Raw genomic sequence first — 24,832 nt, forward strand, 5'->3', positions numbered from 1 at the left:
CATCCCAGACCATTGGCCATGCAGGGAGTTGGGAGTCCAGCAATATCTGGGGGGCCACAGGTTCACAAAAATAAAAACATATGGACATAAGCAGAGCCTGCTGGATCAGCCCAGTGGTCCATCTGGTCTAGCAACCTGTTCTCACAGTGACCAACTAGATGCCTGTGGGAACACCCCAAGCAGGACTTGAATACAACAGTGTGCTCCCCACTCATTGGTTCCTAGCAGCTAGTATACAGAGCAGCCTTTCTCAACCTGTGGGTCCACAGATGTTGTTGGACTACAACTCCCATCACCCTTAGCTAGCAAGGCCAGAGCTCAGGGATGATGGGAGTTGTGGTCCAAAAACATCTGGGGACCCACAGGTTGAGAACTGCTGATATAGAGGGTTATTGCCTCTGACAGTGGGGGCAGAACATCGCCATCCTGGCTAGTAGCTGCTGATAGCTTTCTCCTCTATGAATTAGTCCAATCCTGTTTTACAGCCATCCAAGTTGGAGGCCTAGTGATGTATGGACATGAGAGCTGGACCATAAAGAAGGCTGATCGCCGAAGAATTGATGCTTTTGAATTATGGTGCTGGAGGAGACTCTTGAGAGTCCCATGGACTGCAAGAAGAACAAACCTATCCATTCTGAAGGAAATCAGCCCTGAGTGCTCACTGGAAGGACAGATCCTGAAGCTGAGGCTCCAATACTTTGGCCACCTCATGAGAAGAGAAGACTCCCTGGAAAAGACCCTGATGCTGGGAAAGATGGAGGGCACAAGGAGAAGGGGACGGCAGAGGACAAGATGGTTGGACTGTGTTCTTGAAGTTACCAGCATGAGTTTGACCAAGCTGTGGGAGGCAGTGAAAGACAGGAGTGCCTGGCATGCTCTGGTCCATGGGGTCACGAAGAGTCGGACACAACTAAACGACTAAACAAAAGTTGGAGGCCATCCAAGTGGGAGCAAATGGGAGCCATCCATTTTAAGCAGTCCAACGGACAGATTGGGGTTTCTTCCGAAACTTGCAGACTCACCCAAAAGTTCATTCGTTCCCTTAACTTTCTCTTTCTCTCTAAGCCCCGGTGAGACTAATCCTGCTAACCTGCCAGAAAGGAGGAAGGAAGCGGCTCACATTAGCAACAACGCAGGCTGCCAGCTTTCTGCGAGGCAAACAAAGAGGTGGGAAATCCAAGCCCAGTTTTTAAGAGAAAAGCTGAAAAGGTCAAACGCCTTTGGAGGCCTCGCTTTGGAAGGAAAAAAGAGCCTGAACACAAGTTGACCCCCTGGTATTTAAATGAGGAGCTAACTAAGTCAGGTGAGACGCGGGGTGAGCTCAGCCATAAACATTTGTGTCACAGTGTGCTCCTTGTGTCTAGTTACAAATTCAGAGACCGGAGGGGGGGGAAACACTCGCAAAAGAAGCATATCCATTCAAAAGCCCAGGTGCTGCTTCAGTGGGCAAGGAACAGAGACCAGCCATTAGATTGACCTACAAGGACCTCTGGTTTTGTTTTGTTTTTTCCCCTTGCCCACAATAACACTCTCAGCAGTGCAGCCAGGGTTTTCCTAGAGGCAGAGCTGTGCTTGAGCAGTCTCAAAGAATTCAGAAGTGTGTGCCAAGACAAGATGCATTCCGTGATCTGCGTAAAACCATGCAAGAATCCGTGCCTTGGCTTATCTTGCTACATCCCAGCAGTTATGCAGAAAGGCACAGTGCCAGAAGCCCTGGAAACCCTGCTCAGCCATCTCACGCCTTCTGATGTTTCACCAGCCGCCTCATAAGGACTAGAAGCTTTGAAATGAAAAGCAAGTTTCTCAGGGTGCCAAATCTCACCATCAGTCCTGAACTCCGCCTATTGCATAAAGGTAAAGGTACCCCTGCCCATACGGGCCAGTCGTGTTCGACTCTAGGGTTGTGCGCCCATCTCACTCAAGAGGCCGGGAGCCAGCGCTGTCCACAGACACTTCCAGGTCACGTGGCCAGCGTGACAAGCTGCATCTGGCGAGCCAGCGCAGCACACGGAAACGCCGTTTACCTTCCCGCTAGAAAGCGGTACCTATTTATCTACTTGCACTTAGGGGTGCTTTCAAACTGCTAGGTGGGCAGGAGCTGGGACCGAAAGATGGGAGCTCACCCCGCCGCGGGGATTCGAACCGCCGACCATGCGATCGGCAAGTCCTAGGCGCTGAGGATTTACCCACAGCGCCACCCATTGCATAGGAACTATGAAATGCGCATAGATAGAGCATGCAGAATCCACAGATGTCCCAGACCTCTTGACCAGTACAGTGGATGCTCGGGTTGCAAACGTGATCTGTGAAGGATGCACATTCGCAACCCACATCTGCGCATGAGTGAGTTGCGATTTGACGCTTCTGCGCATGCACGGCCGCCAAAACCCGGGAGTAACTCGTTCCAGTATTTCCGGGTTTCAGAAGTCCGCAATCCGATAAAACACAACCTGAAGCCGCTGTAACCCAAGGTATGTCTGTATACAGAAGTGGTTGCTTCACTTCAAAAGGGCATGAGCACAGTTGCACCCTGGAACACTTTGAAAAGAAGAAGCAGCTCAACAAAGGATCCATGAAAGTGGCAAGAATTTCCCATCACCACATTAATTTCACAAAAGAGCAGGAGGGGTGGGTGGTGGAAAATGGCAATGGAGCCGGCTGGAAGGATACCTGTCAGGTTGCATTCAAGCCTAGTGATGGGCTAGCATGGAAGAGTCTCCCACCTGGTGCAAGGGGGCAGCGTGACCGCTAAAGTGGGGAAAGAAAGACTTGCGAGCAGATCATTAACTGAAGTAGAGAGCAGATGCCCCCGTGAATTTAATCATCAACTGCAAGATTTCAAGGCACAGCAACTTTTTAAATGCCTGTTACACAGCTTCCCCCTAGAAGGAGGAGGAGGAGGAGGAGGAGGAGAAGACGAAGACGGAGGAGGAGGAGGAGGAGGAGGAGGAGGAAATAAAGGAGAAGAAGGAGAAGGACACTGAGGGCCTTCTGGCGGTTCCCTCGCTGTGAGAAGTCAAGTTACAGGGAACCAAGCAGAGAGCCTTCTTGGTAGTGGCACCTGCCCTGTGGAACGCCCCCCCAGCAGATGTCAAACAACTACCAGACCTTTAGAAGACATCTGAAGGCAGCCCTCTTTAGGGAAGCTTTTAATGTTTAATAGGTTATTGTATTTAAGTGTTCTGTTGGAGGCTGCCCAGAGTGGCTGGGGAGGCCCAGCCAGATGGGAGGGGTATAAATAATAAATTATTATTACAGTGGTACCTCGGGTTAAGTACTTAATTCGTTCTGGAGGTCCATTCTTAACCTGAAACTGTTCTTAACCTGAAGAACCACTTTAGCTAATGGGGCCTCCTGCTGCCGATGCGCCGCCGGAGCACGATTTCTGTTCTCATCCTAAAGCAAAGTTCTTAACCTGAGGTACTATTTCTGGCTTAGCGGAGTCTGTAACCTGAAGCATATGTAACCTGAAGCGTATGTAACCCGAGGTACCACTGTATTATTAATTATTAACCACCTATCTGACTGGGTTGCCCAAGCCACCCTGAGCGGCTTCCAACACATATAAAAACACAATAAAACATCAGACATTCAAAACTTCTTGATACAGGGTTGCCTTCACATGTCTTCTAAAAGTTGTAATTCTTTACCTCCTTGAAATCTGATGGGAGGGCATTCCACAAGGTGGGTGCCACTACCAAGAAGGCCCTCTGCCTGGTTCCCTGTCGCTTCACTTCTCGCAGTGAGGGAACCACCAGAAGGCCCTTGGAGCTGGACCTCAATGTCCGGGCTGAACAATGGGGGTGGAGACGCTCCTTCAAGTATACAGGGCTGAAGCTGCTTAGGGCTTTAAAGGTCAGCACCAACACCTTGAATTGTTCTGAGAAACATACTGGGAGCCAATGTAGATCTTTCGGGACTGGTGTTCTATGGTCCCGGCAGCCGCTCCCAGTCACCAGTCTAGCTGCTGCATTCTGAAAGCTCTCCTTCCAGAAAGGGGCAGGCCACAGGAGCTCCAAGCAGTGGGTTTGTTGCCTTCCTTCAGACACCCTTCAGCCGTTCCACTGCATGGCAGAGCAGGGACTGCTGTCTAGCCATGAGCCAGGCTAACAAAAGACAGTCTTTCCGTCAAGCTGGAAAGCCTCGTGATCCTTTGCCGCTGCCGAGAAATGTGGCACCATTCACAAAGGGCTGGCAGCCTTTGCTGCAAGTGCCAGCCAAGCTTCTCCGGGCGAGATGCACCTCATTACCACAAAAGCAACAAGGGAGGCACTGGAAATCAGGAGCCATGATCACCGTGCAAATCAGACCTTGACACCTGGACAGCCTTTGCTCGGCTCCCAGACTGCGAGGCTGTAATAACAACAGATGGCAAGACGAGCAGGAAAAGGGCCGCATCAGAAACAGCGGCTGAGCTAGGAGGCTGCTGCCTCTGGCTTTGCAAGTTTTCATTCAATCGCAACTGCGTGTGGGCTTAAGTTCACAATTTGAGGCAGCCTGGGGTAGTGGTTAGGGCACTGGCTTAGCCTCCTGGGAGACTCGGGTGCACATCTGCTCTCGACCACAAAGCTCACGAGGTAACTGGGCCAGTTACCCTCCCATCTCAGCCTTACCCTACCTCACAGGGTTGTTGAGACGGGAAATGAAGGCATGCACGACCTTGATGAGTTTGCAGGCAAGTGTCCCAGAAGTGATTTCAGCATCCGAGCTGAGTGAATCGATGGCTGGCATTGCTCCAACAGTCTCATGGACGGCAGCCTTTTTAGATTCAATGGTTGTGCTAGTTGAAGGAAGGTTGAAATGAAAGGGGGGGTCCTTTTTTTTAAGCGGAGAAGAAACTGGGAATGTTCAGGGAGGAAGGAGAGGATATATTGTTTAATAATATCCTTTCCAACTTGTGTTAACAAGTTCTATGATTTAGCAGAGTAACATTCCCCTTTTTAAGCTTATACAGAGGATAGGTTTGCTAGGCTTGCTTAAGCCTCTAAAATAAGTTTCCTGGTAATTCCCCTTTATTCCCTCCTAAAAAGAATAGACACAACACAGTCTTGTATAAAAGGTATAAAATAGTTTACTCACACATTCTGTTCACAGAAGGATCCCAGAAGGCAAACTTAAGTTACCAAATATATGCACTTGGAATCTATCCCATAAAGAGATAGTTCTTTTGTCCTCTCTTGGCTGGAGGCCAAGAGAGCATCTCAGGCTAAGGAGATGTTGCTTCTTCAAAGAATGGAGTCAGAGAGAGAGATGGCTGTTTGCATTGTACTATTTTGTTACCTGCACAGGTAAGGCAACACCCACCTCTGGTCTCATGTAGAGGAAGTTTGTCCCAGCAAAGGGCAAACAGGAAGTTTATCTACTGGCTTGACAAATATCCCTCTCTAGGAATGTTGTATTTGACTGCTCTGTGTTTCACATCCCACAGAAACGACCCCAAAACTGCCATGCAATAAAATGATGAAGGCTCTTTAAAAATAAAAATAAAAAGTCCCCCCCCCCACACACACACACCTTTCTCCTGAGCCCTCATAAGAATTCTGTACTTACTCCCTGAAAACCATTTCAAACCTGAAGCCAATATCCTTCCTTCTTTTTCACGGACACTGTGATTATTCTGTGCCACTGTGAACTTCAGCCTTTTGAACCATCCCATTTCAACTGCCACATCCTCTGGTAATTAAGGTCATTCTCTCTCCCCCACCCCCAATCTGCTGGATCTGCAGGAAGAAATAATTATCCTGTCTGATCTTGTTTTCCTTCAAGCCCAGTTCTAGTTTCACCTGCTCGGCTTTTCCATCTCGATCAGGGAGTCAGCAAGGGGGAGTATGCAGAAAACAAGAAAAATCCAGAAAACCCACAGACCTCAAGAAATTCAAGATCAACGGCGCTCAGGGGCGCCGACTTATAAAAAATATTGGGGGGGCCCATACCAGGGTCCTGCCCCAGGAAGTTTTCTAAATTTTAGATGAAAATTAGTGAGTTTTAAAGTTTTTTAAAAGTATTTTAGAGTCATATGATCAACATTAGAACCCCGAAAACTCGACTCTCTATAACTCCACACTCCGGGAAACTCGACAAGCCTGAAACACTTTTTGGCTTTGAAAAAAGAAACAAAACATAAACACGCACAGTATTTTCGTAAAAAGCTAATTTAATTTACAGTAACAATTATGCTTATAGACTATTACAGAGCAGTGAATATATAGCTCTGAAAAGACTGAAATGATATTTAAATAAATCCTAAACTATCATTAAAAGAATAAAACATAAAATATTGCTGTCGCACAGTAATAGCACTTTGATTAATAAGTGAAATAGCTAATTTAAGCTTACTTTGAATAAGGCTGAGGGTTCATTAAATAAAAATAATATCTCAAAGTTAATGCTTTAATAGAGTTAATAAAGTTAATACAGTATGCCTAATACTGTATGTAAATACTGTAATACTGTATGTAAATAACGGGCTTTAATTGGGTCTTACACCCTAAAAATATTTAAGTATTTGAAAATAACTAATACAGTACTATAGTAATATAGAAATACAGTACTAAACTAGTACTAATATTTCGAAACTGAAAATTTAACATTCTGTATGTATTTAATTCTCTATTTTATAAAGATTTTTAATATCTGACAGTGAGTTTGGAGTAGCCCAATGCAAAAATCCTGAGGATCCATGTGGATCCATGCTTTGTAACCACGTTTTTGCACCACTGTGACCCTAGGCAACAGTGGGTGCGTGATTTTTTTGGTGCAAGATGTAGCCATGGACATGCTATGTGATCTGATGGTGAATTTGGGGTGACCCAATGCAAAAATCCTGAGGATCCATGCTTTGTAACCACGTTTTTGCACCATTGCAGCCCCAGGCAACAGTGGGTGCGTGATTTTTTTGGTACAGACTGTAGCCATGGACATGTAATGTGATCTGATGGTGAATTTGGGGTGACCCAATGCAAAAATCCTGAGGATCCATGTGGATCCGTGCTTTGTCACCACGTTTTAAATGGGGAGGGAAGGAAAAACACAGAAGGGACAAGAAGCACAAGAGGGGTGTGCGGAGAAGCAGCTGGCTAAGAATGCAGGGGAGGAGTTTAACGGGGTGGGGGGGAGGAAAGGAAGGCAAAAGTCCCCCCCCCAAGCCAGCCCCCTCTCTCTCTCTCCCATCTGCATGTTTTACGGCTGCCTGCGAGTCCCTAGAGCACGGAGAGGAGGAGGTGGTGGGCTGGAGCCTGCACGCAGTGTGACTAGGAAAGAATTAGAAGGAAGGACTCGATCCTTTCCTTAACCCTCTGCTTGCCAGGAGGGCAGGGGATTCCCTGCTCTTTGTTGAGTTTGAGCAAACGCAGCAACAGAAGCGCGTGGGCAGTAAGACCCTGAGGCAGAATGCAGGAAAGCAGCAGCTTCAGCCTTCCCTCCGCCCGCCCGCCCGATCTTATTTTTGCCTGATTTTTGCCTATTTTTGCCCCTGCGCTCCAGCGAGTCAGCTCCAGGGACCACACATTCGCTCAATAACACGCACAGACATTTCCCCTTACTTTTTAGGAGAAAAAATCTGCGTGTTATAGAGCGAAATTTACGGTAATAATTTTCTTAAATTATTGGGGGGGCTGAGCCCCCCCAAACGAATTTTTGAGGGGGCTCGGGCCCCCTCAGGCCCCATGGAGTTGGCGCCTATGGCGGCGCTTAGGTGTAGTTTGAGGGTGGGTGGGAAGATTTTGAGCACAGCAATCAAACTGGAAATGCTTAATGCTTTGATAAAGCATATTTTATTCCCAATGTTCATAGCTGTGTGTATTTCCCTCACCATCATTATCATTCAGAGTTCTGTGCAACAACCAAAAAGCAGAAGCAATAATTATGCTAAAATGCACTCGCATATACAGTGGTGCCCCGCAAGACGAACGCCTCGCAAGACGGAAAACCTGCTAGACGAAAGGGTTTTCCGTTTTGGAGGCGCTTCGCAAAACGAATTTCCCTATGGGCTTGCTTCGCAAGACGAAAATGTCTTGCAAGTTCCTGCGGGGTTTTTCCCCTCCCCCCCCCCTTTTTCTAAGCAGCTAAGCCGCTTATCAGCTGATCTGCTAAGCTGATAAGCCGCTAAAAGCCGCTAAACCGCTAATAGCGCTAATCCGCTAAGCTGTCAATGGTCTTGCTTCGCAAGACGAAAAAACCGCTATACGAAGAGACTCATGGAACGGATTAATTTCGTCTTGCGAGGCACCACTGTATTTGCTTCTTTCCCATGGTTTATCTTGGACCAAAAGCTATGCAGGAGCAGGACTCTCTACCACTGGCCACAGGAAGTCCTGTTTAGAGCCACATTTAAGGCCTAGAAACTTTGTGCATGTGTGAAAACTGGGATTATCAGAATTAAAACCATGTCCTCAAATAATAATAATTTATTATTTATACCCCGCCCATCTGGCTGGGTTTCTCCAGCCACTCTGGGCGGCTTCCAACTGAATATTAAAATACAATAACCTATTCTACATTAAAAGCTTCCCTAAACAGGGCTGCCTTCAGATGTCTTCTAAAAGTCTGGTAGTTGTTGGTCTCTTTGACATCTAGTGGGAGGGTGTTCCACAGGGCGGGTGCCACCACTGAGAAGGCCCTCTGCCTGGTTCCCTGTAACTTGGCTTCTCGCAGCGGGGGAACTGCCAGAAGGCCCTCGGAACTGGACCTCATTGTCTGGGCAGAACGATTGAGGTGGAGACTCTCCTTCAGGTATACTGGACCGAGGCCATTTAGGGCTTTAAAGGTCAGCACCAACACTTTGAATTGTGCTCGGAAATGTCCTGGGAGCCAGTGTAGGTAATAACCAGGTAAACCATAGAATCATATGCAAAAGAAGAAATCACCTCTATCGCTCTGTATACACCTGTCTCTGATCCTTCTGTCCACTGGCATGTGGCCTCTAGGAGGTTCACTGTAAGGGAATGTGGCCCTTAGGCTGTACAAGGTTTGGCCCGCCTGCTAGGAGTAGCAGCTAGAGAGCCTTTCCTTCACCTATCTGAACCATAAAATCATCAACAGAGGACTTCTTCTGTGTCTCCCCTCAACCAGAAATTTGGAACATGGCAACCAGGAAAGGGTCTTTTCAACAATGCCTCCCTCTCACTTGCAGAATTTTCCAACTAGAGAGAATTGTAGAGTTGGACTCCTGGGGGTCATCTAGTCCAGCCCCCTGCAATGCAGGAATCTCAGCTAAAGCATCCATGACAGATGGCCACCCAACCCCTTTTTAAAGGCCTCCAAGGATGGAGAGTCCACAACTCCCCCATAGGAGTCTATTCCACTGTCAAACAGCTCTTACTGCCACAAAGTTCTTCCCGATGTTTAGTCGCAATCTCCTTTTTTGTAACTTGAAGCCACGGGTTCGAATCCTGACCTCCAGAGCAAAAGAAGACAAGCGTGTTCCTTCTCCCCGTTTTATCTGCACGGCAACCCTGCATAGTAGGCTAGGCAGGAGAATGAGGGGCTGGCCCAGCCAGCTTCATGGCCTGGTGGGTATTTGAATCCCGTGGATCACCCTGGTCTCCCAGGTCCTGTCATTTTACTTCCAGGTGATCATGTTGTAGGACTGCGGTGTCGTGGTCCAGTCTACGGGTGATCGAAGTCGCGGCTAAGGACGTTGGGACCGGGGGCAAGATGGCAGGGTGGGAGCAGGAATGAGAGTCCAGAAGCCAGGGGTCCCAGGGTCAGGAAGCAAGGAGCCACGAAGTCAAGGGTCCAAGGATCAGGAAGCAAGGAGCCAAACGCAGCAAGGCAGGGAATGTGTTGCTGTGGCAAAGAGCCGAAGGGAAATGCAGACCTTATATCCCTTCCCGGCTCTTGCCACCAGGTGCAGTGAGTTACCAATCGGTCTCACCTGTGTGGCCGCACCTTGCCTCTCCAGAACAAACTTAGGAAGGCCCCAGTCCTGCAAAGCCCTACTGGTCACAGGGCCTGGCTCCTGCACGCACTCCTGACATGTGGAAATTATAATGTATGTTATGCATTCACAGAGGTGCCTTTTTTATTCGATCACATGCAGGTAACTCGCAACTTGCATGAATTTACTTGTGTGTGTTGGGCAAAATAAAATAAAAACTGGAAAGAGGGCAGAGAATCGTGGGGGGGGGGGGGACTTTGGCAATCCTTCCCAAGGAACGCCCCTGGAACGCAAGCCCTGAGGACGTTGAGAGTAGCCTGCACTCCAGGGATAAACTGGAGTCAAAGATTCTGCAGCTTAACCTCAGCAAAAGTTAGGCCCTGAAGAGTAGCCCATGCAGCTGAATTCTACTGTATCCTCACACAATGAGTCTCCCACCATCACTACTGCGACCAGGCATTTGACCTATCCTGCCTTTTGTCTTCCTTCAACTATAAAGCAGTGAATCTTCGAGGGAAACACAGGCCGCCTTCAGAAGTCTCAAGAAGGGCCATGCAGCTTTGAGAACGCGGCGAGGGACAAGTTTGATTAATCCATGCGACATGCGGCCATCCCTCTGCACAAACGCAGCCGTCGCCAGGCTTCAAAGCCTCCGGAGGGAGAGGTTTTTGCAGGCAGGCAGGGAGCCCCATGCGTGTCCGGTCAATGAATCGCCAGCAACATCTCCCTGGGCGCCATCGTTCAAAGAAGAGACGGAATCATTTGAAAATCAAACAGCGGTGGCTAAGAAGCTACAGAGCACCGGTACCCAAAGTGGGTGGTCTCCCTATGGGGCACTGAGAGGCCAAGGGGAGGGAGGTGTGAAAATGACCTACCCTCACTTTGAAAAGCTGGTATCGCTGGATTGTTTTGTTGAATCAATTAAAGCAAGTCGTTTCAACTGGATTTTGAATAAATGCCCAATTAATCGAATTTTATTGTGCTGTTATCTTCCGTAGTGAGCAATGCAACTGGCTACTCTGAACGACACTTCCTTATAGGCAATGTTAGAAACTCAGATATATAAGCTCCATCACCAAATGGAACCTTAAACCAGGGTTACGGTCGCCACCAATGAATATCTAGGTGTCTTTTTTTTCTTTTTTCTTTTGCAGCAAAATTTATTACTATTATTATTTTTCGTTCCATTTCTATACCGCTTTATATTTTAAATAACATCAAATAAAACAATCCAGAAAAGAACAAATGCAAGCTTCAGGGAAAATATTTCAGAAGCTTCTCTAAGTGACATTTTGCTTTCCCCATATATACCGTATTTTTCGCCCCATAGGACGCACCGGCCCATAGGACGCACCAAGTTTTTTGGGGGGGGAAATAAAGAAAAAAAAAAATATTTTCCCCCCCCCCAGGCGCTTGTGGGGCTCTTCTCCCCGCCGCCCGCCTGCAGACGCCTCCCCACTGTCCCTGGAGCTTGCGGGGCTGGCGGCCGGGAGAAGCACGCGTCTCCCCACCATCAGCCTCCAAACCACATCGGGAGACAGCGGGATGGCGGCGTTCCGCCTCCCCTCTGTCCCTGACCTTGTGGGACTGGCGCTGCGGCTCTCCTGAAGCCTGCATTCACCCCATAGGACGCACACGCATTTCCCCTTCATTTTTGGAGGGGGGAAAGTGCGTCCTATAGGGCGAAAAATACGGTATATTTTTACCTACTTAATTTATAGAGCTGCCCCATAGCAGAAGGACGCTAGGAAGCCATTGGGGTAAAGTGGTGAGTGTGTCAAACTAGGACCTGTGAGATCAGAGTTCAAATCCCCACTCAGTCGTGACGCCTCTTTACCTACCTCACAGGATCGTCGTAAGGATTAACTGAAGAAGGGGTGAAACGTGTACTCATTGGAGAATTAAATGAAATAAATAAGCTCTTCAAGCTTAACTGCTTAAGAAAGATGGAGTCAGCCAGGTAGAGATGCCAATTGCCAACCTGGCATCCAGAGATGTCCACGTGGTCGCCATTTTTCCTATGCAAAACGCGCCTAGCGCCTGGCTAATTTCTATCACTCCCTATAGGGGGCATTGGGCAGGAGTTTGAACCAAGAATGTAGTGGCCCCAACAGCATCCAGCACATCCACAGGAAGCAGAGAAGGTCACCATTCTGGGTAGCTTTAAAAGAGGATCGGACAAATTTGTGGGGGACAAAGCTATCCATGGTTAGTAGCCATGATGGCTCTGCTCTGCTTTCACGGTCAGAAGCAGTGACGCTGCTAAATAGCAGCCGAGGGAGTGTCAGGCTTCAGGAATTGGCTTCCTCCCTTGTGGCAGTAAATAAGCAGAACAAAGGAAAATGAGCCTTCTTACCAGTTTGAAACTTTATTAATCACAGCAAGAGAACAAATAATAATTAATAATAATAATTTTTTATTTATACCCCATCCTTCCCAGTTCAGAAAACTGGGCTCAGGGGAGCTAACAACAAATTTAAAACACTTAATTGTAAAAGCAGCATAAAATACAGTATAAAAACATGAATAACAATAAAATTCAAAGTTCAGAACTAAATTTAGGGGAAATCCATCTAATAAGCATTAGATAGTCCCCAGGGCTAGCTGGCTGAATTAGTCCTACTTGGGCCAGCGAGGAGGCCAGGGGAGAATTAGCTGTGGGGTCTCAGAGTGGGTAATCTTCATAAAAGGGGAGAGGGAGGGAAGAGAAGGGAAATAAAAGATCGGGCTGAATTCAAATTAAAGGCCAGGCGGAATTGCTCTGTCTTACAGGCCCGATGGAAGGAGGTTAAATCCTGTAGGGCCCTAGTCTCATGGGACAGAGCATCTCCCAGAATGGCGGTGCTCCCAATTAAGGACTCCACCCTCTTCCATCCCTATTAATCTATTCCACTCCTACATCTTGTAATCTGAGCTTGTACCCTCTGTGCTTGTACCCTCTGTTCTGCCACTTTCTGAGCTCTCTGTGACTTTGGAGACGGGGTGTGTGTGAATGCTGTCCAGAGACTGTGAATCTGTTAACCCTCTCTCTTCCCGTGTTTCTTCTCCTAGCTGTTCCCCATCCAGCATTTCCCAGCTTCTGCCTTCCGAACTATGCCCCTCTGCAAACCACTGTTCCAAATCTATAGTGTCCTCCTGCTCCTGGGAAGATTCAGGATCTGGAGGAGGGGCAGGCTTCCACCATTCCTCTCCTCAGAGAGACTGCAGGAGGGGAGAGCGCTCTTGTGCTCGGATCCTGCAAAGGTGGTTTTAAGGTAGTGTGACTGGCTTGGCCGCACTAGGTGCTGCACTGCAGGTGGGGCTACAATAATGGAGTAGAACGGAGCGAGAGAGGTGGGGCAAGATTTTCAGCATCACACAGGGCACCACTAAAATTTAAGAGCCCAAATCTGCCACTGGGGTCCTGCTTGCAGGCTTCCCATAAGCATCTGTGAGTAACAGGATGCTGCACAAGATGGGCTGGGGGCCGGATCCTGCAGGTCTCTCCTTGTGTAATGCAAAAACGAGCAAATGCATTATCCCCTATGGGATTTTCAAGATTCAGAGTGCCTCTTTTTTTCTCTTTTCTTGCACAAAGCTTAGGAAGAGTTCCTTCTCCCCACCCACCCCCATGAAGTTCACTGGGGTGGGGGAAGGGAACGCTTTTGCATAAAATATTGTTTTTCAGCATTTACCATTGTACACAGCCGTTAAGTGCTTAGGAAGCAGGATACAATAGCACATAATCAATCCTTTCTGTAATGCGCTTCCTTCAAAGCCTGGTGAAGACAAAGAGGAATGTCGCTGACTGAAAAGGAAAGTAGCTGACTTAGACACCTATTTATCTATTTTATTTTTTATTTTTTTAAAAAAAAAAAATAATGAGCTGAATGCCTCAGAGGTGCAGGAGGGAAGAGACGCTGAGGAGGAGAAAGACGAAGGGAAGCTCGCGGATCCAAAAGGTAGAATTGCTTTGCTCAGGTAGCAATGATTAAGGTGAGCACTTCTGTATCACACAGAATCACAGAATTGTAGTCAGAAGGGACCTCTGAGGGTCATCCAGTCCAACCCCCTGCAATGCAGGAATCTCAACTAGATCATGTCAGGAGTTCAGCCTACACTTGAGTAGGACCCTGGTAGAGACACATGCCCAACTGGCATGTTCTCTCCCTCCCAATCTTGCGTTTGGGAGCTTCAAAAGCTTTCTTCCGCCGGAACATCACAGCGAGCGATGCCACCAGACATTGGCACACTTAGGGATCCGCAGAGTTTGCGCATCATGCGCGTGACAGACCTCAGCAACTCAGCATTTTGGCTAATCTACTTTATTTACATATAAATACACACGGAGTACTGCAACATGGCTCCCTCCCTCTCTAGCATCAGACAGCAAAGAGAAAAAGAACAAAGGACAATAGTCCCACTTCACGGAACACAGTAACACAAACATCCTGTCTCTGTCACTTCCCACTCTGTGGAGTCAAAACATACACCGTCATGTGACAGACAACAATCCTATGACTGCAGCCATGGGGCTGGAATTATAACAGATCATACATGGCAGGTGGCCATCCAACCTCTGCATAAAAACATCCCAGGAAGGACAGTCCGCCACCTCTCATGGGAGTCTGTTCCACCCCAAGAAAAAAGAAACTAGTAGGGTTGTCTGGAAAGGTTGCCAGCATTTTTAATTTTAAAAATGTTCTGCTCCTGTGCTTTTTGCATGACACAGATGTCATAAGTGAAGCTTTCCACACTTATCACTATGCCAAGAATACGACAGAGCCTATTAAAAAATATGGCAACTAAATATATATATGAATATGCCCTTCAGCATATAGAAAAAGCAACCGACAAGATCCACTCCAGTGACCCAGTTACTTGCCAACCTTACAATATCTGACAGCAGCCCATGCATTAGTGATCACTAATATTGCTTCCCTTCCACGGCTCACCCCTTGCACCCATACCTTTCCGGCTGCTTTTACTGAATGAAAACGCAGATTCAGCAAGGAATTCATTTCTATCAGTTACTTGCTGCTGGTAGCATGAAGAGTTGTCAAGATTCTGAAATCTTCAAGGGATCACTTACTGCATTTTTCACTCTATAGGATGCACCCAACCATAGGACGCACCTAGTTTTAGAGGGGAAGAACAAGAAAAAAAAAATCTCTCCCTCTCTGCGCAGCGCCCCTTCAGCGAAGCAGCAGGAGAAACAGAGCCCCTTCCATTTCTCCTCCCGCTTCGCTGAAGGGGCGCTGTGCAGAGAGGGAAAGCTGCGCAGTGCCTCTCCAGCGAAGCGAAACCAAGAGAGCAAGAGGGATCGGTGCGGGAGCACTCCCACTGTGCTGCGGAGGCTTCGTGTTGCTATTGCTGAAACCATGGAGCCTGCATTCACTCTCTAAGACGCACACACATTTCCCCTTAATTTTTGGAGGGGGAAAACTTCGTCTTATAGAGCAAAAAATGCGGTAGATGCTGCTTTTGACCTAAGGAATGCATTCACCCATGGATCTCATGGATACAGAGGAATGGTTGGACAACGATGAGCAGTGAGAGGGAGAAATCTGGGAGGAGGTGGTGTCAGGAACTGAACAGGTACCGAGGCTTAGAGAGCGGGGAGAGTCTGCTGCAGAGAAGTCCATAATCAGAAGAAGAAGCTGAAGGCAGTGATGAGTCATTGATGCCTCCCCCTCGGGTTACAACAAGCTCCCCTCTTGCCTCCCAGAACCAGAAGAGGTATGAAAAAGGTGGAGGGGAGATTTGCGATGTGCAGGCACAGTCTCCGATTGCTTCGGGAAAGCCCTGGAGAGGAGGGGGCTTAGTCATCTGTGAGGAAGCAGAGGTCTTCAACAACTACTCCATGGGGACAAGACCTACCAGAGATGAGTGCTGTGCTGATAGGCCAGACACTCTTGTGTCCATCATGTTTTCTGCTAATAAAGAGTTAACTCTAACTTGCATGGTGTGATTTACTGTTAGCTCGCCGATGTCAAAGGACAAACCCTCTGGGGTGAAGGAATACTGGGTGTGGCCCTCACCTCCACTCTCACAAGCCCTCTTGCACAAACGAAGACAGTTGCTTGATCTAGGGGGGGCAGGGATGTGAGAAGGCACCGATTTCTCTCTTGCCCCATATTCGTCACATCACGCAGAACCGTTTCCATTCTGCTGCGGTTCAGCTTCCACCCAAAACTGTGTCATTCGTCTTCTTTCGCCGCTGTCCACTATGGCAACATTTTTCGCAACCCGTGTAATTGATGACGTCGTCCTTACATTATGCCACACCATTTATTTCAACGCGAGGGGAACCGTGCAAACCTGGGGAATGCCAAAATCAATTATGTGTTGTTTGCGGACTCAAAACAACAACAACTGATAGCATTCACATTTTCTGGATTGGATTGGGACAAATAAGCAAACATCAGCCATTTCCTTTTTTTTTTTTTATAAATATTTATTAAGATTTTAAAATATAAATGCACACATAATAAACAATCTTATTTCTGTCATAACAATTTCATCACTTCTTTGGACTCCCTCACGTCTCCCGCTCCCATTTGCATTGTTAAAAATTTTTCCACACAAATTATCAACTTGTTTTCAATCTCATGTCCATTCATTCAAATATAATCTAGCACTTCTTCCCAAAAAATTTTATATTTTCTTTAGTCTCACTTATCATCAAATTTAGATCTAATTTAGTGGTGAGCAGTTTTTTATAATCCAGCATCCTTCTTAAGATTCAAACATCAGCCATTTCCACTGCTATGGGAATTGTACTGCTGTGCAGTGGCGTAGCGTGTGGGGTGCAGGGGGGGCCGGCCGCACCGGGCGCAACATCTGGGGGTTAGGGTTAGGGGGCGCAAATCCACGGGTTAGGGGGTGCAAATCCATGGGTTAGGGGGCGCAAATTACTTGCCTTGCCCTGGGTGCTGACAACCCACGCTACGCCACTGCTGTTGTGGGTCCCATGGGTGATGTGTACCTCCATCAGGCACTGAGCTTCTCTCACTCCAGCACTGCATAGACTTCCTTTGCCACTGCCACCAAAACCTTTGGGAGTACTTGAGGGGCCAGATCACACTGCTCAACTGGGCTTAACAACGCCAGATTGCCCACTCCCTTTTTAGACTCAGCTGATTGTTTCCAAGCAAAACATTTCTTGTTAAACACAATCTTTGACCTGGTTACAGCCAGCAAGCAGCAACATGCAAGGAAATACCTATGCAAGAGCAGCAGCAGTGATCTCTTTATATATTTGGTCTTGACTGTTGATGTTCTTCTCATCATAAAGGCATTTTTTTATTATTTGGACTTGGAGAAGTGGTGCAGTTGGACTAGGACATGGGTCAGCAAATTTTTTCAGCAGGGGGCCGGTCCACTGTCCCTCAGACCTTGTGGGGGGCCGGACTATATTTTGGAGGGGGGAAATGAACGAATTCCTATGCCCCACAAATAACCCAGAGATGCATTTTAAATAAAAGCACAAGTTCTACTCATGTAAAAACACGCTGGTTCCCAGACTATCCGCGGGCCAGATTTAGAAGGCGATTGGGCCGGATCCAGCCCCAGGGCCTTAGTTTGCCTACCTATGGACTAGGATCTTGGAGACCAGGGTTCAAATCCCCACTAAGCTATGAAGCTCACTGGGTAACCTTGGGCCAGTCATTGCCTCTCAGCCTAACCTACCTCACAGGGTTGTTGTGAGAATTATTATTATTATTATTATTAGGAGGCTCACAAAAATTAAAACACACAAGGGAGCAGCTGTAAGAAATGTTTAATGGCAAGTGAAGTGACGACAACTAGAGACTAATAAGAATTGATGCAGCGATGTGAACATATTACGCAACGGGGAAGGGAAACCTGATCTTTTAGAAATTGTATTAAAATAAATTAATTTGGTTTGATTTGTAATAATTTGGAAGGGGGGGAAATTGGCGGAAGGAGCGAAAATTTAAAACACAGATTAAGACGCAACTAGCCAAGCTACAGCTCTTCCTGCCATTATCTGGTTCAGAGTGAGGCAGATGTTCAGTCCCCTCACCCACAGCCATGAGAACTTTCCTTCCTCAGTACATCCCACGACATCTGCGGAGATACATGGAGAGGAACCAGCAGTCTATCATAAGTGGAGGGCTAAGAATCAGTCACTTAGGCTGTGCCACATGATGAAAGGGAAGCTCTGTACGTGCCTGGCATCCTGACTGTCTTTGCTACCTACAAAAACCTACAAGCCTGGTGAAAAAAAGTCCTGCAAATATCAGCCGCACGTCAACAGGCAGGGGTGACATCCTGATGTCTCATTTCCGCGTGTTCTGAGCACCAGTATATTACAGTACTTATCGAGCCAAAATGTGGAGGGGAGAATTATCTGCCGCACAATTTATTAGAGTTGATGGAGTGTAGGCAGATTTCTCAATAGCCTTTAAAACATTGTGATGCTCCACAGTATATTTTTAATGGAAACAAATGCATGCAATCTGCTCCGGCTTTCCTCCGAGCCGTCCGCCAAAGACAACGGGCCGTAAATCAATTTCATCTCATCCCCTCTCTCTCGCTTTGCAACAGGACGGCTTTAAAGGGACAATGTCAAAGTTGGGAGGGAAGAGGAATTTTAACTCTAAGAGGGTTAGACGCAGGGAGCAACTGGCGGGATACGGATGGAGGGAAGCAAATCGCGTTTGCACCATGGCACTGAATTGAGAGCTAAATCTCAGTTAGCAAGGTCAGACCCAGACCAATGGGGGCCACTTCACATCTCACAAGGTAGGGGATAAAAGAAGGAGTTGCATAGAAACCACCGAGTCCATGCATGCCGGAAATAATTGGAACTACATCTCCAGGAGGGCTGGGCAATATCTGGTTTTCAACTTCTTGATATATTACCAGCTAAACATCGTGATATACTGATATATCACAATGTCTGAAATAAGGGTGGAACTATGTAGAGGCGGGATGTGGGTGGCGCTGTGGGTTAAACCACAGAGCCTAGGACTTGCTGATCAGAAGGTTGGCAGTTCAAATCCCCATGACGGGGTGAGCTCCCGTTGCTCGGTCCCTGCTCCTGCCAACCTAGTAGTTTGAAAGCACATCAAAGTGCAAGTAGATAAACAGGTACCAAGTAGATAAATAGGTACCTCTCCGGCGGGAAGGTAAACGGCGTTTCCGTGCACTGCTCTAGTTCGCCAGAAGTGGCTTAGTCATGCTGGACACATGACCCAGAAGCTGTACGCCGGCTCCCTTGGCCAATAAAGCGAGATGAGCGCTGCAACCCCAGAGTCAGCCATAACTGGACCTAATGGTCAGGGGTCCCTTTACCTTTACCTCTATGCAGAGGCATTGCCTGGCTTCACAGTTTTTCCCCACATTGTGATTTTTGCATAGCACACACACACACATCATGATTCGCAATATACGCCCGGTCAAGAATTATGAAACCAATATCTTGATATGGGCTGGAAACCAGTCTGGGATGATATATCGCCCAGCCTTAACACACACCATGATTTGCGATATATTGCCAGGTCAAAATCACATACTGGTGGAATTCACAATGCGTTGTTACAGTAGCTAAAGGAGCTATCGTACAACAAAACTTCCTCCCAAATAAATCAGCATTCTGCCAAAGAGGTAAGCAACGGGAAAATACAATGCAAAGTTTTGGGAAACACTTGGGTTGATGAAACATTGTCTAACCTCTCCACAAACAAATCAGTCTAAATAGTCCTCAAACAGGTCAACTTGAAACAACAATAGAATCTCTCACTGCTTTCCTCCCATTGAAGACTGATGGGAGCATTTTTTGTTAAGCACACCATGCAATGAAATGTTAAAAAAGACCCGCAGTTGAGCCAAAAATTGGTCCAGCAATATTAAGGGCAGTTCACCCTTCTAAAACAGAGATTAAAAATCAGACCGTACCCATCTCTCAGGCACTTGCAACCTAATCCCACATGCCACACTCTACATAGGGGAAAAGTTTACATACATTTCCTGACACAGCTAATACTTTCTCTTACAGCATGCCTAAGCTGACAAAGATCATTACTCTTAAAAAAAAAAAAACCACTCAGCAACAATTTATATCATAAAACCAAGGCTTTAAGAGTATTAGATGAAAATTGTCTCCCGTACTCACTCCTTCAGCCATGGACAAAAACACAGCTGGCTGAAAAGGGGAAATTTAATAAAGTTTCGGAAATCTCAAACATGTTCTGTACCTCAGTGCTTACAAAACACACAGCCCTATATGCAGTGGAATCCTATGCCTGATTCAGTGTCTACCCAAAATCAAGCCCCATTCAGTTTAATGGGACTTACTCCCAGGTATGTGCATATAGAGTTGCAGGGGTTTTTTATGTCACACACAAACACAAATGCATAGAATAGTTAAACACAATTCTGTAACGTTTTTAAAAAAGTTTACTTACAACCAAAGTATAAAAGGATCATGTAACAAATATAAGAGTTATCTTTCAGATCAATAAACAGTGCAATTCTACGAATGTTTATCCGTAAGTTTTCCTGTTTATCCGTAAGTTTTACTCGAAGGAGTAAGTGCGTTTAGGGTTGCAGTCAAAAGCCATGCCTCGTGGGTTTTTTTAATGATTTTGCAACTTCGTAAAAATGTAACATTGCAATACCTGTAACTGTTGCAATGAAGGGATAGCATTGGGGAAAGCAGCAGACAGGCCTTTTGCAAAATCTGCAAATTCTCCCTCCCCAAGCCCTCTCCCCCTCCAGCCACTTCTAACCACCTTGTGCCCTATGGTAGCCACCTCAAAAGCAGTAGCAGAGGATGCCATCGCAATAGATATGGGGGCCTAAGACCTCTCCGGTCCCACCATCGTCTGAGCGCTGTGCTTTCATTCTTCCAGGTGAGAATTTGCTTCAAGGACAAAGCCCCTTCCATGCCATAAAATGAAATCTAATTCAAGCACAGCTAGTCACAAATAACATTAAATCTGACCTACCTGAAATGATGAGCCTCCGTAGACGCATACACCTGAAAGACCAGAAAGAAAATTGTGTTAGGCAGACATAAAAACCAACTTGTTAAATTAGGAAGTGCTGGAGAGAGAGAGGGAGAGGGAGAGAGAGAGAGGGGGGGGAGCACTTTTAACAGTCCCTACAAAGAAGTAAAGGGATGCGGGTGGTGCTGTGGTCTAAACCACAGAATCTATTTTATTTTTTTAAAATATATTTTATTAGGATTTTTAAACATAAATGCAAAGATAAAAAACAGTATAACATATATCATAACATACTTTCTTAACATCTTTGGACTCCCTCACACCTCCCGCTCCCATTTGCATCATTGTCAATTCTTGCCCGCAATTTATCATCTTATTTACACTCTTGTGTCAGATTCATTTAATTATAATCTATTAATTCTCCAATAGGTTTATAATTTTACCTCAAACTTACTTATCATCTTAATTCCATCTAGTTTAGTGGTGCACAATTATTTATGATCTAGCATCCTTTCTTAACATTCAACCAAATTACAGTGTTTTTTTAAATAAATCTTGAATTTCTTCCAATCTTCTTCGACCCTCTCTTCTCCCAGGTCTCGGATTCTGCCAGTCATCTCGGCTAGTTCCATATAGTCCATCAGTTGCATCTGCCACTCTTCTAGTGTGGGTAGATCTTGAGTTTTCCAATTCTTAGCGATGAGTATCCTTGCTGCCGTTGTTGCATACATGAAAAATGTTCGGTCCTTCTTTAACACCTTCTGGCCGACAATGCCAAAAGGAAGGCCTCTGGTTTCTTGGTGAAGGTATACTTAAATACCTTTTTCAGCTCATTATATATCATTTCCCAGAAGGCCTTCACCCTAGGGCAAGTCCACCAGAGGTGAAAGAATGTTCCTTCATTTTCTTTACATTTCCAACATTTATTATCAGACAAATGGTATATCTTGGCAAGTTTGACTGGGGTCATGTACCATCTATATATCATTTTCATTACATTTTCCTTCAAAGCATTACATGCAGTGAAGTTCAACCCAGTGGTCCACAACCTTTCCCAGTCCTCAAACATGATATTATACCCAATGTCCTGTGCCCACTTTATCATAGCTGATTTAACCATTTCATCTTGTGTATTCCATTTTAACAGCAAGTTATACATTCTTGAAAGTACCTTAGTCTTTGGTTCTAGCAATTCTGTTTCCAACTTTGATTTCTCCACCTGGAACCCTAACTTTTTGTCGTTTTTAAAAACTTCTTTAATCTGAGCATAATGTAACCAGTCTCGCACTTTATCCTTCATTTTCTCCAAACTCTGCAATTTCCAATTGTCTCCATCTTTTTCTAATATTTCCCAATATTTTGGCCATTTGGCCTCCATATTGGGTCTTTTTCGGGCCTTAGCTTCCAGAGGTGAAAGCCACCTTGGAGTTTTGTTTTCCAATAAGTCTTTGTATTTTGTCCAGACATTAAACACTGCTTTCCTGACAATATGATTCTTAAAGGCCTTATTGATCTTAACCTTATCATACCATAAGTATGCATGCCAACCAATAATACTTGGAGGTCAGGCCATCTGGCCCTGGAGATTTGCCCAATTGCATGTTCTGAATGGCTTGTTCAATCTCTTGTTGTGTTATTTTGCTATTCAGGATTGATCTGTTTTCTTGTGACAATTTTGTCAATCCATTTTTTTCCAAAAATTGTTTAATCTCAACCTCATCTTGCGGCCCTTGAGTATATAATTTTTTAAAATATCTCTGGAAGCACTTTCTAATCTCCGCGGGGTTCTGAATGTTTCTTCCTTCAATTTCTAAATTTGTGACTGTGTTTAATTTTTGTCTCTTCTTCAACTGCCAAGCTAGCAGTTTCCCACATTTATTTGCCGATTCAAAAGTTTTTTGTTTCATTAGTTTGATCTTCCACTCTATGTCCTGGTTTATCAGTTTAGAATATTGTGCTTGGTGAAGTTTAATTTCTCTCAAAATCGGCTGTGATTTCGGATTTGATCTTAACTTCTTCTCTAATTCTTTAATTTTCTCCAAAATCTTATCTTTCCTCTCATTTTGTGTCCTTTTCTTTACAGCATTCTGTTGTATCAAGAACCCCCTCATCACAGCTTTGCTTGCATCCCAGATAGTTCTTTTTTCCACCGTAGTGTTCATGTTTATCTCAAAATAATCCTTCAAGGCTTTTTGGGCCTTCTTAGTAATCTCCTGATCTCTAAACAAATTTTCATTCATCTTCCATCTAAAGGAACCGGTTGGTAGTAGTGTCATGTCCATTTTCAGTGCGTTATGGTCGGAGCAGGTCTTTGGGCAGATTTCCACCTTTCTGACCTTGGGTGCCAGACCTCTAGTTATCCATATTTGGTCGATTCTTGTCCAAGTCAGCTGGGCTTCAGAGAAAAATGTTCCTTCTCTTCCCAGGGGGTTCTTTGTTCTCCAAATGTCAATCCAATCCATATTGTCTGTCATTTCGAAAAAAGTCTTTGGTAGTCTGCCATCTTTTGTAACGTTTTGGCTTTGTGACTTATCCATGTTAGTTGATACGACCCCGTTCATATCTCCCATCATAATGATGTTGTTATAGTCCAGATAGTCCAGCATAATCTCATGCAACTTCTTGTAAAATTCTGATTTCCCCTCGTTTGGTGCATAGATTCCTAATATCAAAATCTTCTCTCCTTGATGTTGTATCTCAATTGCTAAAATTCTTCCATGTTCATCTTTAAATAAAAATTTAGGTGACAGGCTCTCTTTTGCATATATCACCATGCCTCTCTTCTTTACTCTGTCCGAGGATATGAATTCCTGACCAAGTCTTTTGTTTATTAGCACTTTTCTGTGGAGCCTAGTCACATGTGTTTCTTGTAAACAAATAATGTCCAATTGTTCCTTTTTTAATATATGAAAAATTTTCCTCCTTTTTTCCGGGATGTTACAGCCATTTATATTCCAACTCAAAAGTTGCAGAGACATCCTGAATGAATCTGGTTATTTTTCTGGGGGTGGTACCTTATTCGCTGGATCTTCAGGGTCCAAGGGTGCAGGTACCCCTGGTGCTTCAGGCCCAGAAGGTAGTTCAATTCCTTTTTGAAGGTCCTCTCCGTATGAAGTCAGAAATTTATCTCTGTCTTCCAATGTTCTAATTTTAACCTTCTTCCCTCTAAAAGTAAAAGATAATCCTTGGGGGAATTCCCACCTGAAGATAATTGAGTTGCTCCTCAACAGTCTAACCAGTTCCAAATAGTCGGATCTAAGGTCAAGCAGTTGTTTAGGAATATCCTTGTAAAGTTCAATTCTTTTGTCCGAAATGTCCAGTGACTTTCCGTAGTGTAGGCCCAAAATCTTGTCCCTTTCCTCCTTTGATCTCAATTTTATCAAACAGTCTCTGGGCTTCTCTTTCTTTATAAGTCTTCCAAGCCTAAAAGCTGATACAATTTTAAAGTCCTTTTCCTCTAATTTCCAAAACTTGGAAAATTCTTTAGTCAAAAACTCAGCTAAGTTGCCTTCTTCCACTTCTGGTACGGACCTTATCCTTAAATTACTCTCCCTGTTTCGCAGTTCTAACATAGAAAGATAGATCTGATGTTCACCTACTTGTTTGCTGAGTGGTCTTACCTCTTGTTCTAACTTTCCAAGTCTTTGGCTGGTGTCTTCAGCCAATTTCCGATTTTCACCTGTAGCCTCCGTCAGTTCTCCTATTGCCAGTACATTCTGTGCTACTTGTCCAGTTAATCTATTTAAACATTCTGTGTTTTGATCAATTTTGGCAGTTTGTTCATCAGCTTTTTTATCCAATGATTCCACTTTTTTATCCAAAGATTCCAATTTTTCATAAATTTTCTCTAAAATAGAAGCAGTTGTTCCTGAGGCCATTTCTTCCAATTGTAATTCCTCAGTTTCTCCCTCCCCTGCCCGTGGCAGAGAGGCAGCTTCTTCCTCAGAAGGCAAAGTAGGCACAGATGATCTACGTGTCTGTGAGGCTGCAGTTAAAG

General features: G+C 45.5%; 1 protein-coding gene across 2 annotated transcripts in view; it reads right to left on the minus strand.

Moving 5' to 3' along the window:
- The window catches only part of FRAS1 (Fraser extracellular matrix complex subunit 1), a 384,087-nt gene that overhangs the window by 343,080 nt on the left and 16,175 nt on the right, over positions 1–24,832 (minus strand). For both annotated transcript variants that reach the window (XM_081876572.1, XM_081876571.1), the window contains exon 2: positions 20,836–20,867. In XM_081876572.1, the coding sequence (XP_081732698.1) occupies positions 20,836–20,867 (32 nt within the window). The remainder of the gene's footprint in view (positions 1–20,835; positions 20,868–24,832) is intronic.

The sequence above is a fragment of the Podarcis erhardii genome, assembly GCF_964252035.2.
Source record: "Podarcis erhardii genome assembly, chromosome: 9".
Classification (NCBI taxonomy): domain Eukaryota; kingdom Metazoa; phylum Chordata; class Lepidosauria; order Squamata; family Lacertidae; genus Podarcis; species Podarcis erhardii.